Raw genomic sequence first — 20649 nt, 5'->3', positions numbered from 1 at the left:
CTGGGATACCAAATTGTGCACTCTAAATATATGCACTTTATTGTAAAAAATAAACAAATAAAAAGTTAAAAAAAAAAAAAGATCAGGTTACAAAAGGGCTGTGGCTTCTGCCCTAGAGGCTCCTATTCATTATCACTTGCGCTGAGGGCGGCTGCCGTGCTGTGAGCTGCCCTATGGAGTCACACGTGTGACGAGGAACTGAATCCCATCCGCAGTCCTGTAAGCCTGGAAGTGGATCCCCGATCCCCACCCTGGTGGAGCCCTGAGGTGAGACGGCAGCCCTGGCTGACACCCCAACTGCAGACTCAAGAGAGACCTTGAGCCAGAGCCGCCTAGACAAGGGGGACACATCAGACTCACAACATGATACAACATTTGCTGTTTTCAGCAGCTAAGTTTGGGGATCATTTGTGATGCAATAATCAATAACTAACACATAGTAGGTACTCTGAATCCTCTTAAAAACGCTTGTGGAACTGTTTAAAAACAATTTTTTTTCAGAGAATAGATGCGTGTCTGAAGAGCCAAAAAAAAAAAATCAGAAAATAGGATTTCAGAAGTTCCTAGGAAGGAAATGAAATTCAGAGCAAAGAGCACCGGCCTCTGGGTCGAAGACCCGGGCTCCAGTCCCAGGCCCACCCCTTCCAACCAGGTCACCTTGGACAAATGACCCCACCATCCTGGGCTGCTGTTTTTTCAGGTCATGCCAGATGTCGCCTAAGGTACTTCCTAGACCTAATCTATGACTGCAGGTCACCTGGTGTGACCGCCAAGTAGGGTGAAGCCACTTACCCTTTAGTGATGAGAAACACCAGACTCCCGAGGGCAGCGCACTGCATTTGGGCACCACCGTCTGGAAGTTTCCCTGCACACTCAGCCACAATCTGTTACTCTGTAGTTTCCACCTGGAGGTCTTAGGTATGAGGGTCTGTTCTACACGAGGGCCTTTGGGGTGGGAGTACGCGTGCACGCGTATTATTCACTACGTCCCAGACACTAAGCACCTCATGTTGAGGATGTCATTTAACCTTCACGACGAGGATGAGGCAGGCACTAGGAGCATCACTCTCAGGTTAGGGGAGCTGAAATAACTCTGGTCCGTAAACGGCAGAGGCGGGATTCTGTGTCACCCACCAAAACACACGGCTACGCTATCTGCACGCGAGAGTCACACGGCTCTCTCAGGCCATCCCAACATGGTCCGGGTTGAGACGTCACCACCTTGCTCGCCCAATTCTGCACAGGTTCTGGTTTCAAAAAGTCCCGTTTTGAGGGGAGTAGGCAGTTCTGAGCTAGACACTTTATTTTGGTTGCTTTTTTTAAAAAAAAAGCAAAAACGTTTAAGTACTTATGGAAATAAATTTCTTAAAATGTACTATTTCTGCTTATATTTACTCAAACTCAACGTGCCCCAAATCATTCTAAACAGGCTTCCTTGTAAATGGCATGGCCAGTCTCCCAAACTTGAAATTGGATTTAATTTCAATCCCCTCTCCTTCAGCGCTGTACCTAGTCTGTCATTAGGTTACTGATTCCCTGAAATCTCTTCACGGCCTTTATGATTTCTCCCCAGTTCACACCCTCACCAACTCCTGACATCCAGGGTTTCCCAAACTCTACCCAGCGTGTCCTCCCGTCCCTTCTGCAGACCTCTGCCCTGTGCTTCTATCCTCTCCTTCATCAGGAGCACACTAAACACTTCCTGGGCTCCTGTTACATGCCCAGCACGGCACACAGACGTGGGGACATGGCCCAGAGCTGGTCAGTTCAGGAAATGCAGACAAAGACTTTGAAGGGAAGGTGACACTTAGGTGATAAATGAGTAACAAATGGGAACTAACCATACAGAATAGTTGCCTCTGAAAATGGAACAAACAAGACAAGAGAGGACAGAACTGTCTGCCTTCTCTGAGGGGTGGAGGGCAGTGAACAGTGGCTAGAGCACGCGGTGTAAGAGAGGAATGGATGCTGAGGTAGGAAAGGTATGTTACGGGGTAGGGAAGCCTCCTTCCTCGGGCTCCATGTTTCCAAGTGGCAGGAAATATTAACAGTGTGCCCGGTCTCCTGTTCCATCCCCCACTCACTGCTCCCCAAGTGGACAGTGCCTTGGGAGAGGAGCTGAGCTCTCAGTGGCGCCCTGCTTTCCCCCTCCTTCCGGGGGACAGTCTTCCTGCGGGAGCTCCTGTCCGCTGCTCCCGGCGCCAGGAGCCTGATGGGAAGCCTGCAGGTGTCCGGCGGTGCCTTGGCTGCACAAGAGTGAGATCCTCATTTCCTGACACAAGCCGGGGTGCAGAAGCCAGTTGAGGCTGTGTTTTACGTACTGGCGTGAAACTAACACAACTGAATCTGTGTTTTGGGAAGGAAGCTCTGGCAGCACAGGACTGCGTTGAGGGAAACTGGAGGCTGCTGTACCAGCCTAGCAGAGACGATGAGGCCTGAGCGCGGGCAACAGTGATGGAGAAGGACGGACAGAGAGGATTTAAGAACTGATAAGAATGAACTTACAGAACAGTGGGACTTGAAGGGAACAGAGCTAGCTGTCTCCAAGGCTGCTAGTTCCTGCCAGTGCACGGACGTGACATCTCTCTTCAACTGACCAAGCCAGCAAACTCAGGGGGAACAGCAAGTGTAGGTCAGGGTGCGTGGGGGTGAGGGTAGGGAGATATTTTAGGAAGGAGGTATCTGCTGTCCACAGCACATGCCAAGGGAGGCGTTCAGTAGAAATACATGCCTCAAACTCTGGGGACAGGTCAGGCCTGGAGACACGAAAGAGGGAGACAAGGAGTCCATCCAAGGAGAACGTGCAGCATGAGAAGGGCCGATGGCCCAGAGGGCAGAACGCTGGGACACCAATGTTTAAGGTAAATCGGGAGAACAGGGAGCCTGATAAGAAACAGAGGACAGACACCCCCACGACGCATAATCCTATACAAGACACAAAGGACTGAGCAGTCTCTCTTTGATAAGCCAGTCCTGCTAGGCACTCAGCTCCGAGACGCTGTGAAGTCCTCTGAGGATTACCTTACTATCAAAAAGGGAGAGTGGCTTCACAGTCTTCAGAGTGAACCTCATGACAGCGTAAAGGATGGAGCACAGCACGGAATGGTGCTCCACCAGCGGGTAGTGGATGTGCTTCTGCTCCAGCGCCAGCTCCACTATGGAGACCGGTCCTTCCACGGCCAGCCAGGCGTCCTCCGTGTCCAAGACAGGTGCCTGCATTTCGTCCCGGCTGACGTCTGCCTGGGTGTTGGAGAAGGGAGAACTGTGTTCAGAATTGGAGAAATAACAGTTTGCAAACACCTTTTGGTTTTTTTTTTTTTTCTGGCCGCACTGAACGCATGCAGGGTCTTAGTTCCCTGACCAGGGATCGAACCTGTGCCCCCTGTAATGGAAGTGCAGAGTCTTAACCACTGGACCGCCAGGTAAGTCCCAGTTTGCAAACATCCTAATGAGCTTATTACCAGCAGCAAAGTACAAACCCATATTTCTTCCCATCCCTCAAGTTATAATTAAAAACAAACAAAAACCCAAAAAGTCTAACTCTGATAAGAAACATCACTATTTTTTTTAAACTTAGAAGTGAATCAATGAAGAAAAATCTCTTTTTATAGTTCTTAAGTCCAATGACTTTCAAAATATTTGATATCTTAGAGACAGTTTGGAATGAAAACGCAACTCTTTTACCTCCAGTAAAGTCTGAAGAAGATCCCAGCAGCAGCCAAGAAAAGACGTCACTGCTGTGTCGCTCATCCCCACGTCCTGTTTTTAAGAAGGGACGTAATTAGCTCCAGTCTCAAAACTGCTAGGTTTTTTTTGTTTTCTGTTTTTTAATTTATGTATGTACGTATTTATTTTTGGCTGCGATGGGCCAACCTCTCGTGTGTGAATCTTAAAAGTTCCAAGAAAACAGCCTGATCTGGTTCCAGAGCATCTTTTAGGGACTGAACTGAACCCTCTAAACAAAACTAGGATCCCCCAGCCGGTGAACTAAACACCAGACTCATGCTGTGGGCAATGGATCCTTCCTGAAGGGCTGTCCAAGGGGCCACTGTGCTCATACTCAGTCTTTTTAAAACCAACAGCCAACAAATCCCTTCCATCCCTAAGTAATTCATCCTTAAAGAATACAGAGCACGCGTGCATGTGTGTGTTTACACGTACATATGTGAACAGTAGTCACAGAGCCACTCTCAAGAGCATACAGATGAATTCTCAAGAGCATACAGACGAATTCTCCAACAATGGAGATCTTTCAGGACTAAGGGCCTATAATGGCTGGATTCCTGTGTCCCAGTATTTATTAAGGTATTTGTAATAAGAGTATTTCAAAGTTTTGAGCAAACACTAGCACTATTAATCACTGACCTCAAATATAAGCCCCAGTGTCCATGGACTGGAATGTTATTTAAGACTATTTGTTCAATAGCTATTACATAAATGTAGATCAAATTCACTACTCATGAATCCACTTCCATTATAAATTTCTAATTGGAAGGACAGCAAAAATATAGAGCAGTGGCTGCATGTTATCCTCCTGTCCACAGTCCAAAGTTGAAGACATCTTGGCAAACTTAGTTTAAACATATTACCTGACAATCTGGAAAGGTAAATTAAAATTGGCCATAGTTCATGACCAGTTTCCTTATTAACAGAGCATTCTTTTTGCATTTTTCTTATCTTCTGATATGTCATCAAAAAGGTAAAAGGCAAAGTTCACCCCTACAGTTAATAAGGTGCTATACAAAGTGCAGGATTAACAACTATATATCTCGTTAAGGGAGATTCGCTTACCCTTCGGCATAATCTATCCTTTGGTGCTTTTCCAACCTAAGACAAGAGGACACAAGATTCTGTATTTAATTAATAATTTAAGTCAAAAGGTATTACTATGGTACAGGAAGTAAAAAGTAACCAAATTTTAAAAATATAAATGTAGCTATAAATAAATGTAGTACTAATTTCATCAATTAAGTGTTGGTTCTACTCATTTATAACACAAAGCAACTAATTTTGTGGTGGAACTTAAAAATATATTATGAAAAATATGTTGCACTAGGCTCACAAATAATCCCCTTCAAAAATATGTATTTTTGAACTGTTAAATTTGAAAAACTCCAAATATCTGTTTCCCACTTTGCATAATCAAATAACTGTGTTGCCTTAAAACCTAGAACCAAACTCAAGGCTACAAATAAGGAGCAGCTAAGAATTCTGCTTGTTGGAAAAAAAAAAAAAAAGAATTCTGCTTGTTGATGAAGCTACACAATACAAAATTTTAAATGGTCAGAAAGAAGGAATAACAATCTAAAGCAGACAGGAGTTCTAGTCCTGGCTCAGAAAATCAGCTGATGTCCTTACTCAGTAAGTAACTAGTAAGCTTCTACTGTACACTTTATACAGGGTGCTAAGCGGGAGACAAAGTGCAGCCCTCAGGAACATTACCTGATAAGACAATTTGCAGCAAACAGTGAAAATGAAAGGCCAAAGGCCTCTCTACCTCATTGCCTCTCACTGTGATTACTGCAATGGCCTTCAAACCACCAAGCTCAGCCCACCCCAATTTCAACATACTTCACCCTGTTGCCAGAATTGTTTCTAAAGATGCAAATCTGATCATATGCTCTGCTTAAAACTGTCCCAATGTCTTCAAGATAAAGTAACAGCTACCATTTACTGCACCCTCAGCAGCTGTTCCAGACCCTATGCTAAGCAGTTTACACATATTAGAAAACCCCATATCCACAGCCCACACAGGAAGTTCTCCACGGTCGGCTTCCTGCTTCTTCCTATAGGCCGTACTTCAACCAATCCAAGCTACTTGCAGCAGCTTCTCTGAATCCAACATGCCGCCTCCCATCTCCAGGACTTTTGCTGGAAACATTTTCTTCTCACCCACTTTTTACTGATTCATATGTATTTGTCCTCCAAAATTCAGCCCAGAAGCCTTCCCCTCTCATTTACCTTGTCTTCTGACTTCCAAAAGCACCCTACTGTCTGTCTATCATCTTTCCGATTATGGGTTTTTGAGGGCAGGGGCTGTGACTTTTATCTCTGCAACCACAGAACCTAGCACAGTCCTTGGCACATAAGAGATACTCTGAATAAATATTTCTTGAATGAATGATCCCAAGCTCTCTGCTTCCTGGTTCAGGACTGCTTAAGCACCAACCGGAGTTTTGAGGGTCAGATGGGACAGTGGGTGTAGAATGCTGAACGTCTGTACACAGTAACACACACAGAAAAGGCTTTGCATTATTAGCCTCTCAAGATGGGGTCAGAGGTGAAACAGAACAATAGTATACAGGCCAAAAGGAGTGTGTTTCAAGAAAGAAGCAAGTAAGCAGGGAAGGAAGATGAGTGCACAGGAAAGAACAGTTAGATTTAACTAGAAAAAAACGTTACCAATGATGTCAAAGCATTTTCTAGAGGAGCCATGGCCTAAAGAGGGCCTGAGCTGGAGTGCTGCTTATGGTCCAGGAATGTCTCTGACTGTACATTTAAAAGAACATGTTGTCACTATAGTGGTGGTTCTCCTGACACCCACTTAACTGCTGCCAGAGTAACCTACATTCTCCACTGGCCTGAAAAGCACGCTGACAGGGGCCCGGGCCACTTTGCTGGAGGCCCACAGGCTACCCTCCAGTAGGCCAGTAGCTTCCACTCCACCAGCTGAGTTACAGGCTTACCTGTTAGGTTTGTTCCCAAATCTACTTATGCTGGTTGTACATATTTTAACTGTATAATTTAATTAAATAATTGATGAAATATGAATGAGGAAAAAAAGGAAGTTCTTTATATGCATACCGTGTTGAATGCTTTAAAAAGATTTACGGAGGAGAGTAGCTAAGCCCTAGGTCTACTGGATTAGATATAAAGGAAACAACTACAAAGACCAGGGGATAAGTTACAAAAATCTAAAGATTTTGCACTCAGATTGAATCATCGCTTTAAAGACACAGGATCTAGAAATCACAGAGAATGCACTGTGGGTGAGGTTTATGTAGGAAAACCAAAGTAAACTGCAATTGACCCTATTTACAGGAAATATCTTGGCCCTACACCCAAAGATCAGTGAGGAATTGTGTATTTATATGTTTTGATTTAAAATAAAGTGCAAATTCTTGAATCCACCACTGGTCCTAATCACTTGGGTTAAGAGGCTTTTACAGGATATTACTCTTTCAAGGATTTGGGCTCTTGTTCAAGTCATCAAAATGCCAGTGCAGGGAATTACATTTACCTAAGCATGAGTAAAATGTAATATCAAATAAAAAAAAATAGTCTAACAAGGCCCAATGTAAATAATCTTTCTGATATCAGTCAATTATTAAGGAAGCCAACTAAACAAGAAGTCAGTGCAGAAAATTTAACATTACCTTACCTTATCCATCAAGTACGTAGCAGCAGAAAACCTTTTAACTAAGAACGTGTTCCACATCATCAGCGCAATGCCTGGAGAGCAAGGAAAGTGAAGCAGTGAGCAGAAGGCTTCTCTAATTTTCTCTTTCATCACACATAACAAATTGCTGTCTCTCTTAAGCTTATACAACTACCTGGGTTATTTATTTAGTTACTATTTCTTATATCATATAATATTTACAAAGTTAATAAAAACCTGTATCTTTAATAAAAATTAAATCTGGGCCACATGAGAGGATATCCAAATGGCCAATAAGCATAGAAAAGATCATGTCCCTAGTTATGAGAGAAACAGAAATTAAAACCACAGAGATATTACACAACCAACAGAGAGGCTAAACAATTTTATATGACAACACCAAGTGTGGACAATGATGTGGAAACGAATGCTCATACATTGCTGGTGGGATAATAAATTGGTAAAACCACCTGGAAAACTACTTGGCAGTATCTACCTAAGCTGAGGATGTCCACTGTGTGACCCAGCAATTCCACTGCAGAAACAATCACAAAAATATGTACAAGTGTGTCAAGAACAGCTTTGTGCATAATGGTCAAACACTGGAAACAACCCCAATGGAGTTTTCTTCTATGTGACTACTAAATGAAGTGACGTGCAAAAAAGTATTAAAAAGCAAAATACAAAAAAATTTCTTAAAAAAACCCAACCAAACAAAATATCTGGGCTTTACACGTCCATATACAATAAACTATGGCACTGATACTAAAGTTTCTGCAACAACTGATATTACAGCAGCATAAATATGACACTGCACAGGCTGTACTGTTACCCACACGGCTGCTTCTGTATCTAGGAGTGAGCTCCTGCAGAGGAAGCCAGGAAGTTTACTCACTGTGCAAACTGGGGAAAGTTTTTTTTTTAATTGATGTATAGTTGATTTACAATGTTGTTAGTTTCAGGTGTACAGCAAGGTGATTCAGATATATATATAGCTAGATAGATATTGATATAGATATATATAGATATAGATATTCTTCTTCAGATTCTTTTCCCTTATAGGTTATTACAAAACACTGAGTATAGTTTCTTGTACTATACAGTAGGTCCTTGTTGGTTACCTCTTTTATATGCAGTAGTGTGTATATGTGAATCCCAAACTCCTAATTTATCCCTCCCCTGACAAACTGGGTAAAGTTCTAACTTGAAGAAATACTAACCTGACGTCAGTAGGTAACTTAATTTTAACAGTAACGATGGAATATTCTAAAGACCATATTTTCCAAACAAGTCACTTTAAATCGTTTTTCCCCCCTTGAAAGAAAGAGCTAAGAGATGAATGTATAAAATAAATTTCAAGTTCTTTTCATGTAAAATGAAACATTTTAGAATTTATGCAGTTTGACCTCACACCACCTGCAAGAAGGCGTTCCAGGAGAAGAAATAAGTAGCTTCTCTAGAATGTATCACAGAGACAGAAAGGTGATACCTCCCCTTACCTGGACCCAAACCTAGTCTCACCACTTAGTATCTTACTAACTTCCTATCTTAGTATCGGACTAGCCTAGTACTGAGCTCTTTGATTAATTCTTAGAAGGAAACTCATCTATCTATTAAATGGAACCAGCAATCTGGTAACAATTTTTCTACAATAATTTTTAACATTTTTTTCAAGGAGACGTCAGCAGTCCCTGTGGAACAGCAGCCAGTGGAGAATATTAAGTTGGGAGAGAGAAATTGGGAGTTTGAGATGAGCAGATATACACTACTGTATATAAAACAGATAAACAATGAGGTCCTACTGTATCGCACAGGGAACTATACTTAATATCCTATAATAAACCATAATGGAAAAGAATATGAAAAAGAACGTATATGTTTGTGTAACTAAGTCACTTTGCTGTACACCAGAAACTAACACAACATTGTAAATCAACTATACTCCAATAAAAACATCTTTTAAAAGACAATAACGATGCAGATACTGACACAGATGATTCATTTTGTAAACAAATGAAACAAACTTAGTTACCAATAAATACCAAAAAAAAAAAAAAAAAGCAGCAGCAGTAGGTGCACAGAGTAGTTTCTAGGGCACAGTATGACTGGCTTTGGCAACCTAACTTTTTAACCAGGAGTTACAGCCCAGAGGAGCCCATTCCTCTTTCCTTATCTACCTGTGAACTATGGAGGGAATCAACAGTTCATGCATAACACTCTCCTTACTTACACCTAGGAACAGCCTTCAGTGTGGGAAGTGGATGGGTGAGGAGAGAAGGTAACACCTCGTGCCAGCCCCCTCCCTCTCTCTGGATAGCATTTTTCCAAGCGGTTAAAACAACCGTTACTTTGCATATAGCAAAACACAGTAATGTGGTAGGTGGTAGGACCATCAAATAAAAATTTAACACAATGTGAATTTAAAGAGACGTGGCTCTCTGGGATGAAACAGTTATGTTTTTAACACCTGTTTACTTACCATTCTGAACATGTGCATTAAGAATGTGCTTCAGGTGTTCTATTGACCTAACAAAAAAACGTGCTTCCTTACATAGAGGGAGCAAAAAGAGAGAAAAAAAGAGCTATTATTTAATAGGTGTTTCAAATACAAATGGAGACTTCTTACATAAATTTCTATGTAAAGTTACCTAAGAATGCTACAATAAGAACACAGAATTATTAGGTAAGAAGTAATTTTGCATAAGATAATGTCAATGATCTCTCTTAAATTTACATCATCTATATAATGATGGATTCCTAGGACATGTGGATTCAAAATTTACTGTGGTTTGTACATCACAGCAGTATTCTCTCCAATAAATACTTGAATTTCACACAGATATGAAAACAATAGGTTTACTTCCTTTGCAAATATAATTCATTCATTCATTCTTCAACAAATATTTATTGAGCAACTACTATATACCAGGCTGCTGGAGGCACCAGAGGTACTGTAATGAACAAAACAGATGCAAAGCCTTGCCCTCGCTGAGGTTGGAACCAGATAATAAATAGGATCAACATATTACACAGGACACCAGTGGTGAGTGCCAGGAGGAAACATTAAAGTGGTGAAGGGAAACCGGAAGTATCAGAGGGGATGCTGCAAATTCAGCTCTTTTTAAGATAATTTACATACCAAAATTCAAATATGGTATGTAAAACTGATGAAATTATCCAGGTCTTTGTTAAATAAAGTTGTGGCCTGTACAAAGATTAAACACAACATCTTTGCAGACGTGTGTCAGAAGTTCCCCAAATCTCAATTGTTTTGAGCCTAATAAAGCTGTGTGTGTAAAATGGTGGAACTGGGGGGGCTGTTGGATGGGGCAAGGAGATAAATATTTTACAGGAAAAAAAACAAACAAGAAAAATGACCATGTATTTTAAATGTAAACAATTCGGATAACAGACAATGGCAACGCTAATCAAAATGTCAGGCTCTATGTGCGCATCTTCTCAGTTGCTGCAATCCTTCAAGATGCTTAAGGAGAAAACTGAGAACAAAGGGAAACGTTCCCAAAGGTCACACAGCCAGTAGCCATGGGGCTCAACTCTGCTCCATATGGGTCTACTATGCACACTGCCTTTGGTTTGGAAATGAATGCTGTAAAGAGAACATTTTTCCTTAAATATCACTTTCTTAGACCTGAATCCGGAATTAATTCATTCAGATTTTAGAAATTATTGTGTCTTTGCTCTAGTCCTAACGTTCCTTTCTCATGTGGGAGAAGCATCCCATTTAAGGAGGAGCCTAAATCCGCTCGCCCTTCAGGTTGTAGGGCAGTCATCTGAAGAGGGTGATGGGAGTGGCATCAAGAGGGGTCCCTGTCCGAAAAACCTTTTTGGGTCAAAGTTTAACTGATCAAAAAACATTACTTCGTTTAAAGCACTTACTTTTAAAATGTCTTCCTTTAATATAAAAGTGATTACATGTTCAAGACAACATTTTTCTTAGAGGAAGGAAAAACATCATTATCATTAATTATGAGTATCAGTGTGAATTAGTTCATCAGTGAGATTTTTCTTCAAAGGTACAACCTGATACAAGGACAATAAAGGAAAGAATTTTGATTTGAGAAGGTTAATTTACCAGAGTACTGACTAAGGAAGCCTATGTGAAGGACTGTACAGCAAAGAGAAATACACGTCATGTTCTCACCACCTTATTTTATCCTGGTGTCAATCCTGAAGGAATGGCACCATCATTAAAAAAGGGTGGGAGGAGAAAAACCAGGTTCAGAGATTCAGTGACTGGGCCGAACCCAGGCACTTGTCTGGAGTCATCAAGTCCAGGCCTCCGGCCTGTCTCCAGGCCTGCGGCCTCTCCCTGCACCGCTTCCAGACCGAGAATGTCTGGGAGGGAGGACGGCTGCTGAAAGTGGCAGAAAACAATGCCCAGGCAGAGTCAGGTTTGCATACTCTAGCTTGTATCATGATGACTACAATATGAAGAACTGTCTATAGGTAGATGCTCTCTCATGCAGAAATTCCAAAGGAAATAAAAGATACGCTCATCACAACTTAACCAGGAGTAGCGCAAAACACACAAAATTGGTGTTAGACACGGAGAAACCTAGACCTGACTTCTCTGAGCCCGCTCTCTCTTCTCTAGAGTGGGCATAATGATGACACTGACACGTCATAGGTTTGCCATGAGGATTACAAGAGAGAATGTATGAAAAAGGCCTTGTACAGCTCCTGGTATGGAGACACTCCAAAGGAGAAAAAGCCAGCGTTCATAAGTGACTGAAGGAAACAGTCCCAAGTACGTACAGCACGAGCATGAAACAGAACCAACACGAAAGAATTGACGAGAGGCGTACCTCCGGATCTTTATTCCACTGCACGACGTATTCCCAGCAGCAATGTGCGTGCAGCACGTCCAGCTCCAGGCTACAAGGAAACTGCTTGTAGGCCAAGTGCAGCAGGTCTGAAAGTCAGGGGAGAGCGATGCATTACCCCTTCTTGAAGCAAAGCTCTGCCCTCCTTCTCCACGTGGATTTCATGTTCTCCTGTGTTTACGTCTTACCTGGGATGGCTCCCAAGTCCATCTCCACCTCTGACACCTCCAATAAACCTCTGTTAACACCTTCTTTGGGTTCATATGGGTTTTCTGCATCTCCTTCTTTATTAGCCAGTTTTAATACTTCAGGGCTGAAGTCCTGTTTAAATACCCACTTGGCTACACTGTCTGCAATGCCACCTACAGTTTGGAGATGAGAAAGAAAATGAAAATTGGCAGCATTTGCCCAAAGGAGCCCACACAGCGCAGGATCTGAATGTCTCCATGAAGACCTAAGTGCCACATTGTTTTAAGCCTGAAAGTGACCCCAAAGCTATGAGATTTATAGCAGTGTCGCCACCTACCACTCACTGTGTGAGGGCAAATGGGATACTGGATCTCTAAGGGCATCTTTATACTCTTGTAAAATATTAGCTAAATATTAATACAGATGCACATGTATGTCCGTAAACCACATGCCTTCAATGTCCACAAATTCAAAACATACTTTAACAGACATAGAGGAAGACATGAATACATGCTTAAAATGCTTCCATTTAAATACAAGTGAAAACAGACTGATAAGCATGGTACTTGTGTCTAGGTTTCTTAGGGCAAAACACTCCTGTTAACAGTCACCTAACTTGCCTATATGGAACATCTGGGGGCAAAATTCAGCCATAGTTAATTAACAACATGATGCAATACCATGTTTCAGTCATCAATATAGTTCAGAGAGTTATACATTATAAAAGACATTCAGGATGAAGAGTCCTATTACCTAAAACAAAAATAATCTTCTGTAATGAACCAAAACTTTTCCTCTCCGTCTTTCTTCCTATTTTGATTCAAATAGAAACCTTTCGAAGAAAAGAATGTAAAAACCATCATCATCAGTGGAAGTATCTGTAAATGAGAGCATTTCTCATGTTTGGCTTCTAAATCATTTGATAATTCCTGTTCCAGGATCAAGGTCCTGTTCCTATTGCTCGGGTTAATGTTAAAATGCTGTTCCTACATTTTCACCAGGTGGCAGCAGGGAGTGTAGTGAGTTTACAATGAAAAATGTTCACAAGTCTTATTAAGAATGAAAAAACGAGTTAGCTAAATGAAAAGTATAAATACCAGTATTTATAAACCCAATCATATAGTTATTCCAGTATCCAATGCCTGACAGAGCTGCTGGTAAGGAGAGAGCAGCCATGACAAATTCAAATTTTAAGGTGCTCAATGTCCTGTAAGATACAAGCACAGGAACCCAATGATTCCGGGAAAGTAGAAAGTGATGTACCAGAAAAAAAAAAGGGTGTAAGGTTCTGCGGAAATTAGGAGGAAGAAGAGGAATTTGCAGTTAGTGGATCATGAGCGGTTTCTTGGAGGAGGCGGCAATGGAGATGGGCCTTGGAAGATGAGTTAGATTTAGGACCCATGAGTGGGAACAGCTCTGCCTCTCAGATCCAGAGATGGGGAATCACAGATGTTTCATTTGAATTTAAATCTAGCAGCAAGCAAGAAAGAAGTGGATATGAGTTGGATTCCAAGTTGAAAGTTCTTGGGGAGCAGGCTTAAGAGTTTACACCTTATCCCAGCAATTTCTGAACATCTTAGTCCCAATCTTAGTCCCTTAAACCAGTAAAAATTGTTGACAAGCCCAAAGAACTTTAGCTTATGGGTTATATTTATCCATAATTACGGTATTAGAAATTAAAACTGAGAAAATGTTAAAAATATTTTTATTAATTCATCTTAAAATAAAAATAATAGACCCATTACATGTTAGCATTTTATGAAAATAATTACATCTGCCAAAGCAAAGAAGAAGAGCAGCACTGCGCTTTTGCAAATGTCTTTGATGTCTAGCTTGGGTCTGGACTGTCCAATCAGCTTTGACATTCTAGCCACTGTGATCTGATGTTTTGGTTGAGGTGTATGAGGAAGATCTGGCCTCACACAGATATGAAGTTGGAAAAAAGAGGACTGTGACCACTCTTTGAGAACCGTGGCTTATTTTGTAAGGCGAGGAGAAGTCGCTGGTGGTTCCTGAGCAAGAAATTGATAGGATCAGACTTGGAGGAGATTAAATGAGAAGTATGTGGTGGGTTATTTATTTTTAAAATGAGTGTATTTCTCTTTCCTTATTCTTTCAGTCATTTCTATAAAAAACCCCCAAAAAGTTCATACCATAAAATACATCTGTCTATCTATTTATCTATATGGATACAGATGCTCTAATAAGCTTCAGGTTACCTTTTCCTCCTTCTAACAGCTTTTTAACAGAAAGCTTCGGCAGCGGCTCGGCCTGCAGTGATGACACTTTGGAGGTTCGGGCGTTCACTTTGCTGTGAAGCAGAGTCTGAAGTAGGAGACAGTCCTCCAGCTGTTTCAGCAGGAGTTTCCAGTATTCAGTGTCAAGGGAAAGGGCCTCCCAGGAATCAGTGAGGGCCTCCGAATCAGTACCCGGAACTGTTTGGGAAAACTAACAGGAAACGCACAGGTGATACTCTGGCCAAGATTCTGGATCAACAGAATGGGCTTTTCACTAGAAAGCTGATGGGTAGTCAGGACACATCACAAAGCAATACAAAGATGCTGTTTCACAAATATTTCTCCTTGGCTGGATGGAACGTGAGGGTCAGGAGTAGGTGGAGACTTAGGAGCAATGATGATGGAGTTCAGACATTTCCAAAGAGACCTACGTGAGGCCCCTCATTCAACTAACGTTCACTGCAAGGTTTTCAGGGCCATCCTCGCAAGAGCCACAGCCCTTTCTGTCAGCACCAGGATACTGATAGTTCTTCAGAACGTACTTGCCAACCTAAAAAATGTCTCTTAAATTTCTCTCTCCATTATTAGAAACATCTTAAGCCAGTCATATGAAATTTAGCCCATCAACTACTGAGACTGACAATGTTGAGTGAATCTCTACAGATTTTTTAAGTATCTCATCCAATTTAATGCAACATCCCCCCAGAAAAAATTATTTCATTTACCATGAAATATAAGGGATGTTAAGTCTTTTTCTTTTCTTAAATAAATTTCAGTCTTCAAGAGATGGGGAAAAGCCACAGCAAAAGGTCAGCAGAAACCATCTTTGTTTATAAAAGGCGGGTATAGGTTAGAATGGGCATCATCAGAAAATCTACAAACAGTAAATGCTGGAGAGGGTGTGGAGAAAAGGGAACCCTCTTGCACTGTTGGTGGGAATGTAAATTGATACAGCCACTATGGAGAACAATATGGAGGTTCCTTAAAAAACTAAAACTAGAATTACCATATGACCCAGCAATCCCACTACCGGGTATATACTCAGAGAAACCATAATTCAAAAAGACATATGCACCCCTATGTTCATTGCAGCACTATTTACAATAGCCAGGTCATGGAAGCAACTTAAATGTCCATCAACATATGAATGGATAAAGAAGATGTGGTACATATATACAATGGAATATCACTCAGCCGTAAAAAGGAACTAAATTGGGACACTGGTAGAGACGTGGATGGACCTAGAGACTGTCATACAGAGTGAAGAAGTCAGAAAGAGAAAAATATCGTATATTAACGCATATATGTGGAATCTAGAAAAATGGTACAGATCAAGCAGTTTGCAATGCAGAAATAGAGAACTAACATATGGACACCAAGGAGGGAGAGAGGGAAGGGGTTGGGGTGAGATGAATTGGGATACTGGGATTGTCATATATACATTACTGATAAGAAAAAAAATATCAAATTGTACACTTTAAATATATGCAGTTTCTTGTATGTCAATTATACCTCAATAAAAGTTCTTAAAAAAATAAAAAATAAAAGGCAGGTAAAAACGCAATTGTAGAACTTTAGAGCTGAAAGAAATCTAAGAAATAATGCTGTCTAACCCCGATCCTTTTGGATGAGGAAACTGAACCAGGACCTGCCTTTTAAAGGGACTCACCATGGACCACCAGCTGTTGGCAAAGAGCAGATCTCTGCCCTCCGAATCCAGCGCTTTTCCGCCTTACGCCAAGCGGAGACTAAGTTCAAGTACATATATCATTAGAATAAACAAATGAAGGACAGCACCCTTCACCTCCAAGAGACAGATAAGATCCTGCTGGACACACATTTCAAATCCTAGATGTTCCACGACACTGAAGGCAATAGCGCCCAGGAGCTGGCCCCAGAGCTGCCCTCTGCCCACTCACTTTCTTCTCGGTCAAGCTGCTGGACAGCTGGGCGGCAACAGCGTGCCCGACGTGCGCAGATAACAGAGCAGCCCCGTTGTGCTCAGACTGAATACAGGCCGTGCGCATCTGCTGCCACCACGGGGACACTGACTGAGAGTCCCAGGCCTCTTCGATGGCCACTACAGGCAAGAGGGAAAAGTCAAAAAAAAAGAAACTCTCAGCATGGCAATGATGTTTTTTTATGGGTCCAACCCTTGACGTTAAGCATGTTCAAATTCCCCACTGACGCATCTATATACTTACTTCTCAATGAATTGGAAAGTAAATTGACAACTTATTTTATTCAGAACACTTACAGTCCATTTATTCATGCTGCGAGGCATCTTGCTTCTGAATCAACTGTAAAGCTCTGTTTTGAACAATTTTCTTCATGGTTGAAAACTACTATTGACTGTTTTAACATAACAGCGTATTGTTCTCATCATGGCAAAAACAGTAAGAAAAATATTACCTCCAGCCAAGACCATTTGATTCACCTCACTGAGCTCAGAAAATGCACTGTTCACATCATTTTTTTGATGGTGATGCAAAATATAAATTTAGTTTTCATAAAGCACACTTTGAATGCATTAAGAGCTTTCTATGAATACATAAAAGAATTTCTCTAGTGAAATGTTTTGTGCCCTCTGTCTGTTTTTGTTAAGAGAAAGTATCCTCCCGCCTCGTTTCTGTGGAATTTCAACACCAGAGGACGTTTCCGGGAGTGGAGCCCACGTTCTCGAGGAGCCGAACCTCAGCGTCCCCAGCACTCACCTTTCATCTTGCTCAGGAGGTACAGTGTCGTGTGGAGACAGCACACAGACTGCGGTTTGTCCAGAATATCTTTTTCCTTAGAAAGCCAAACACTCAGGAGCAGAGACTGAAATCAGATTTAAATCTTTTTTAATCTAAAAAAACATTTACCATAAACAAAATCTTGCACTTTCCTAGAGAGCACATGTGTACACACGAGTGATCCAGTCTTTCAGGTTGGGAGGGAAATGCTTGTTTGTTACATGATGCAGTGTGAAGGGTGGGACGAAGCAGCTTGTCTACCTTAGAAATTCCTTGTCATCTGTCGGGGATCTAAATCCCCCCATTTCCACCACTTCTTTAGGTTCAGCGCTACTCTTCAGCTCAAGCTTCTGTTAAGGAGAAAATCAGGAGAAAGGGTACTGCCAGTGGGCCTGGATCACTGTAGCCTGCCAAGCAGCCACAGGGCTGTAGTCTATGACTGCAGGGCCTTGAGCTGTGGCTCTAGCCCTGACCTTGGCCATGAGAAGACACTGGTGACTTGGCAGTGGCCAGTGAGTAGGTAAAACTATCAAACTCCAATTTTTAAGTCACTAAGAAGTCATGAGAAACAGATTTTAAACAAAAGCACGTAAATCAACAGAGTGACTTTTAAGAACCAGTCTGTCTACTTTAATTTAATAAATTTAGGTTTATAAAATTTGTAAGTAGATAACTCTGGGCTAATGAAAAAAAATTTTTTTTTTATTACAAGGCATTATGCTGTTGTGAATATTCCCATGCATATCTTTGGCACACATTTCTGTTGGGTGTACACCTAGGAGCAGTGCTATTGGGCATGCTTTTATTCATCTCTCATGGTCACTGCCAGACAGCTTTTCAGAGTGGTGGGACCAAGTTACATTTCCTTGCAGCAGTTATGAGAGTTCCATTTGCTCCATATCTTGGCCTGCATTTTGTGTTGTCCGTCTCTCTTTTTTTTTTTTAGCCATTTTAGTCCATTTTGGACCAATATTGGTATTTCTTGGTGGTTTTAAGAGCATAGGCTCAGCAGTTGTGGCGCACAGGCTTAGTTGCTCCATTGCATGTGGGATCTTCCTGGAGCAGGGATCGAACCCGTGTCCCCTGCATTGGCAGGCGGATTCTCAACCACTGCGCCACCTAGGATGGGCTAATGAAAAGTTTAAAGGCACAGTGTCACATCTGTAAGTACTGGTGTGTGTGAAAGACCTTGATGGGTTATAATTCTGCAGTGCCTTTATGTTAAAAAGAAAAAGATCTAAAGGTTGATTATCACTTTAAATGCATTAGTACAATGATTTTCAAAAATTCAGAAAAGTAGAGGACTTTCATGGTGGCACAGTGGTTAAGAATCTCCCTGCCAATACAGGGGACACGGGTTCGATCCCTGGTCCGGGAAGATTCCACATGCTGCAGAGCATCTAAGCCCGTGTGCCACAACTACTGAGCCCATGCTCTAGAGCCCTTGAGCCACAGCTACTGAGCCCAAGCACCACAACTACTAAACCCGTGCACCTAGAGCCCGTGCTCAACAAGAGAAGCCACTGCAACGAGAAGCCCATGCACCAAAATGAAGAGTAGCCCCCGCTCGCAACAACTAGACAAAAGCCCAGGCTTAGCAGCAGCAAACACCCAATGTAGCTCCCCCCACCAAAAAAAAACAGAAAGAGAAAAAGAAAAAAAAAGAAAAGTAGGAAGTTAAAGGAGAAATGTATGCAGAAATTAACTTAGGAGAATGACCCAAGGGCTGTTAAGTACTTGGCAGGCATAATACCCCCATTCAATCCTAACAACCTCTCTTGTGGCAGGGCTGATTACTGGGATTTTACAAATGATGAAAAGGAAATGTAAGGTACCCAGCACCCTATAGTTAATGACTTAGAACTAAAGCTTGAACTTACATCTGCCTGATTGTAACAGGCATTTTTTTTCTTCTCTTTAAAAATCTGTACCTGTGTATATGCATGTACATGTTCATATAAATTTATATACGTACACAATCTTACAAACAAAACTACACACACACACTTTTTAAAGTGAAGTCTATTTCTTCCTTTTCTGGATTAACTCGTCTCTTTTTTAACCCTTTCACATCTCTCTCTTTGTCAGCCTGCTCTATACCTCACCCTATCCAGAAACCTTTTTATTTTTTTACAACTGAGTATGTCCTTTCCTATTTGCCCTCATATTCATAAGACAATGACAATGTTAATAAACACTACTGGTTATCCAGAGCTTACTATGAGCCAAGCCGCTAACTGCCTTTATAAGTAAAGATACACAGAATTATTATGGAGCGGGGACAGGATGGGGGGGGGGTCACTGTTTTACAAAAATGGGGTCATATTATACCATGTTCACTCTGCTTGCTACATGACATCCCATGTTGTCCACAAAATTTTGACTGACCTTATCCATTTATCAAGGTTACTGCCTCTCTTTTAAACTCCCTCTTAACTTCATACTGCATCGCTGCTTATAAAAATGAGTTGCCTGCATGGACAACAAAGACATTCTTATAATCGCTTGGAAATTACTCTGTCTCAGTGTTTTGCACACACATGTGCTGTGAAGCAAATCAAAAGGAAATGAGGGGAGATGGCAGAATTTATCTCCCGGTTCCTGGCTAAGCTGCCATTAGACTCACCCTGATTAACTGTGGACACAAAATGTATGGCCAGGGTTTGTGTTAAGGGTACACCAGGTTTCCCACGCACTGTGGGGTATGTTTCTCAAAGTCTGATTCGTGTCCCTCAGCAACAGAGTTTCAAAGTGCTCATAAAGACTGCCAACCCAAAGGGCTATTTTAAACTATATTATATTTAGACAAATTAAATGTCATGCCTTCGCTCTCTCTTCACACTGAACTCTTCTACTTTATTTCCACTGTTTTTCTCCAACTAACTGCTTCCTCAACCACCACCACCTTTAGCAAGTCCTGAACCAAACAAAAAAAACCTGTTCTTCTGCTTAACTCTCCTTCCCGGTCTCTCCTAGGTCCACCCTTCTCTCTCTCTCTTACCCAACCAGGAAATCTTTGCTTATAAGCAAAAGGGTGTTCTTCTTTTTTTTATAAACTGTTATGCTTTTGTTTGTGTGTACAAGGTCAGTGTGAAGCAGAGGATGCCATGGGCGCCATCAGAACATGATGATAGAATTTCAGAATCACTTACAAGTGACACAAGATTTTTTAAACTTCAGGAAAAATTAAGGTGAAAGGAGAAAAATAACCAAAGAAGAGAACAGAGAGAGGACTAAAGATACCTCATGGAATACATACATAGACA

The 20649-nt window shown here is 41.6% G+C and overlaps 1 protein-coding gene across 4 annotated transcripts in view; it reads right to left on the bottom strand.

Moving 5' to 3' along the window:
- Positions 1-20649, bottom strand: part of RAB3GAP2 (RAB3 GTPase activating non-catalytic protein subunit 2) — a 106957-nt gene that overhangs the window by 10738 nt on the left and 75570 nt on the right. For all 4 annotated transcript variants that reach the window (XR_009052754.1, XM_057728479.1, XM_057728480.1 and 1 more), the window contains 10 exons: positions 17363-17468; positions 16568-16728; positions 14631-14859; positions 12411-12584; positions 12205-12311; positions 9858-9924; positions 7382-7452; positions 4792-4827; positions 3685-3759; positions 3022-3240 (listed from right to left, as the gene is read on the bottom strand). Coding sequence is in view for 3 of the 4 variants with exons in the window: in XM_057728479.1 (XP_057584462.1) it covers positions 3022-3240; positions 3685-3759; positions 4792-4827; positions 7382-7452; positions 9858-9924; positions 12205-12311; positions 12411-12584; positions 14631-14859; positions 16568-16728; positions 17363-17468 (1245 nt within the window). In the remaining variant the exon portion in view is untranslated. The remainder of the gene's footprint in view (positions 1-3021; positions 3241-3684; positions 3760-4791; positions 4828-7381; positions 7453-9857; positions 9925-12204; positions 12312-12410; positions 12585-14630; positions 14860-16567; positions 16729-17362; positions 17469-20649) is intronic.

Source organism: Hippopotamus amphibius, chromosome 3 (genome assembly GCF_030028045.1).
Source record: "Hippopotamus amphibius kiboko isolate mHipAmp2 chromosome 3, mHipAmp2.hap2, whole genome shotgun sequence".
NCBI classification, from domain to species: Eukaryota; Metazoa; Chordata; class Mammalia; order Artiodactyla; family Hippopotamidae; genus Hippopotamus; species Hippopotamus amphibius.
The sequence above is the reverse complement of the archived record's forward strand: the minus strand, read 5'-3'. Positions and strand labels throughout refer to the sequence as shown.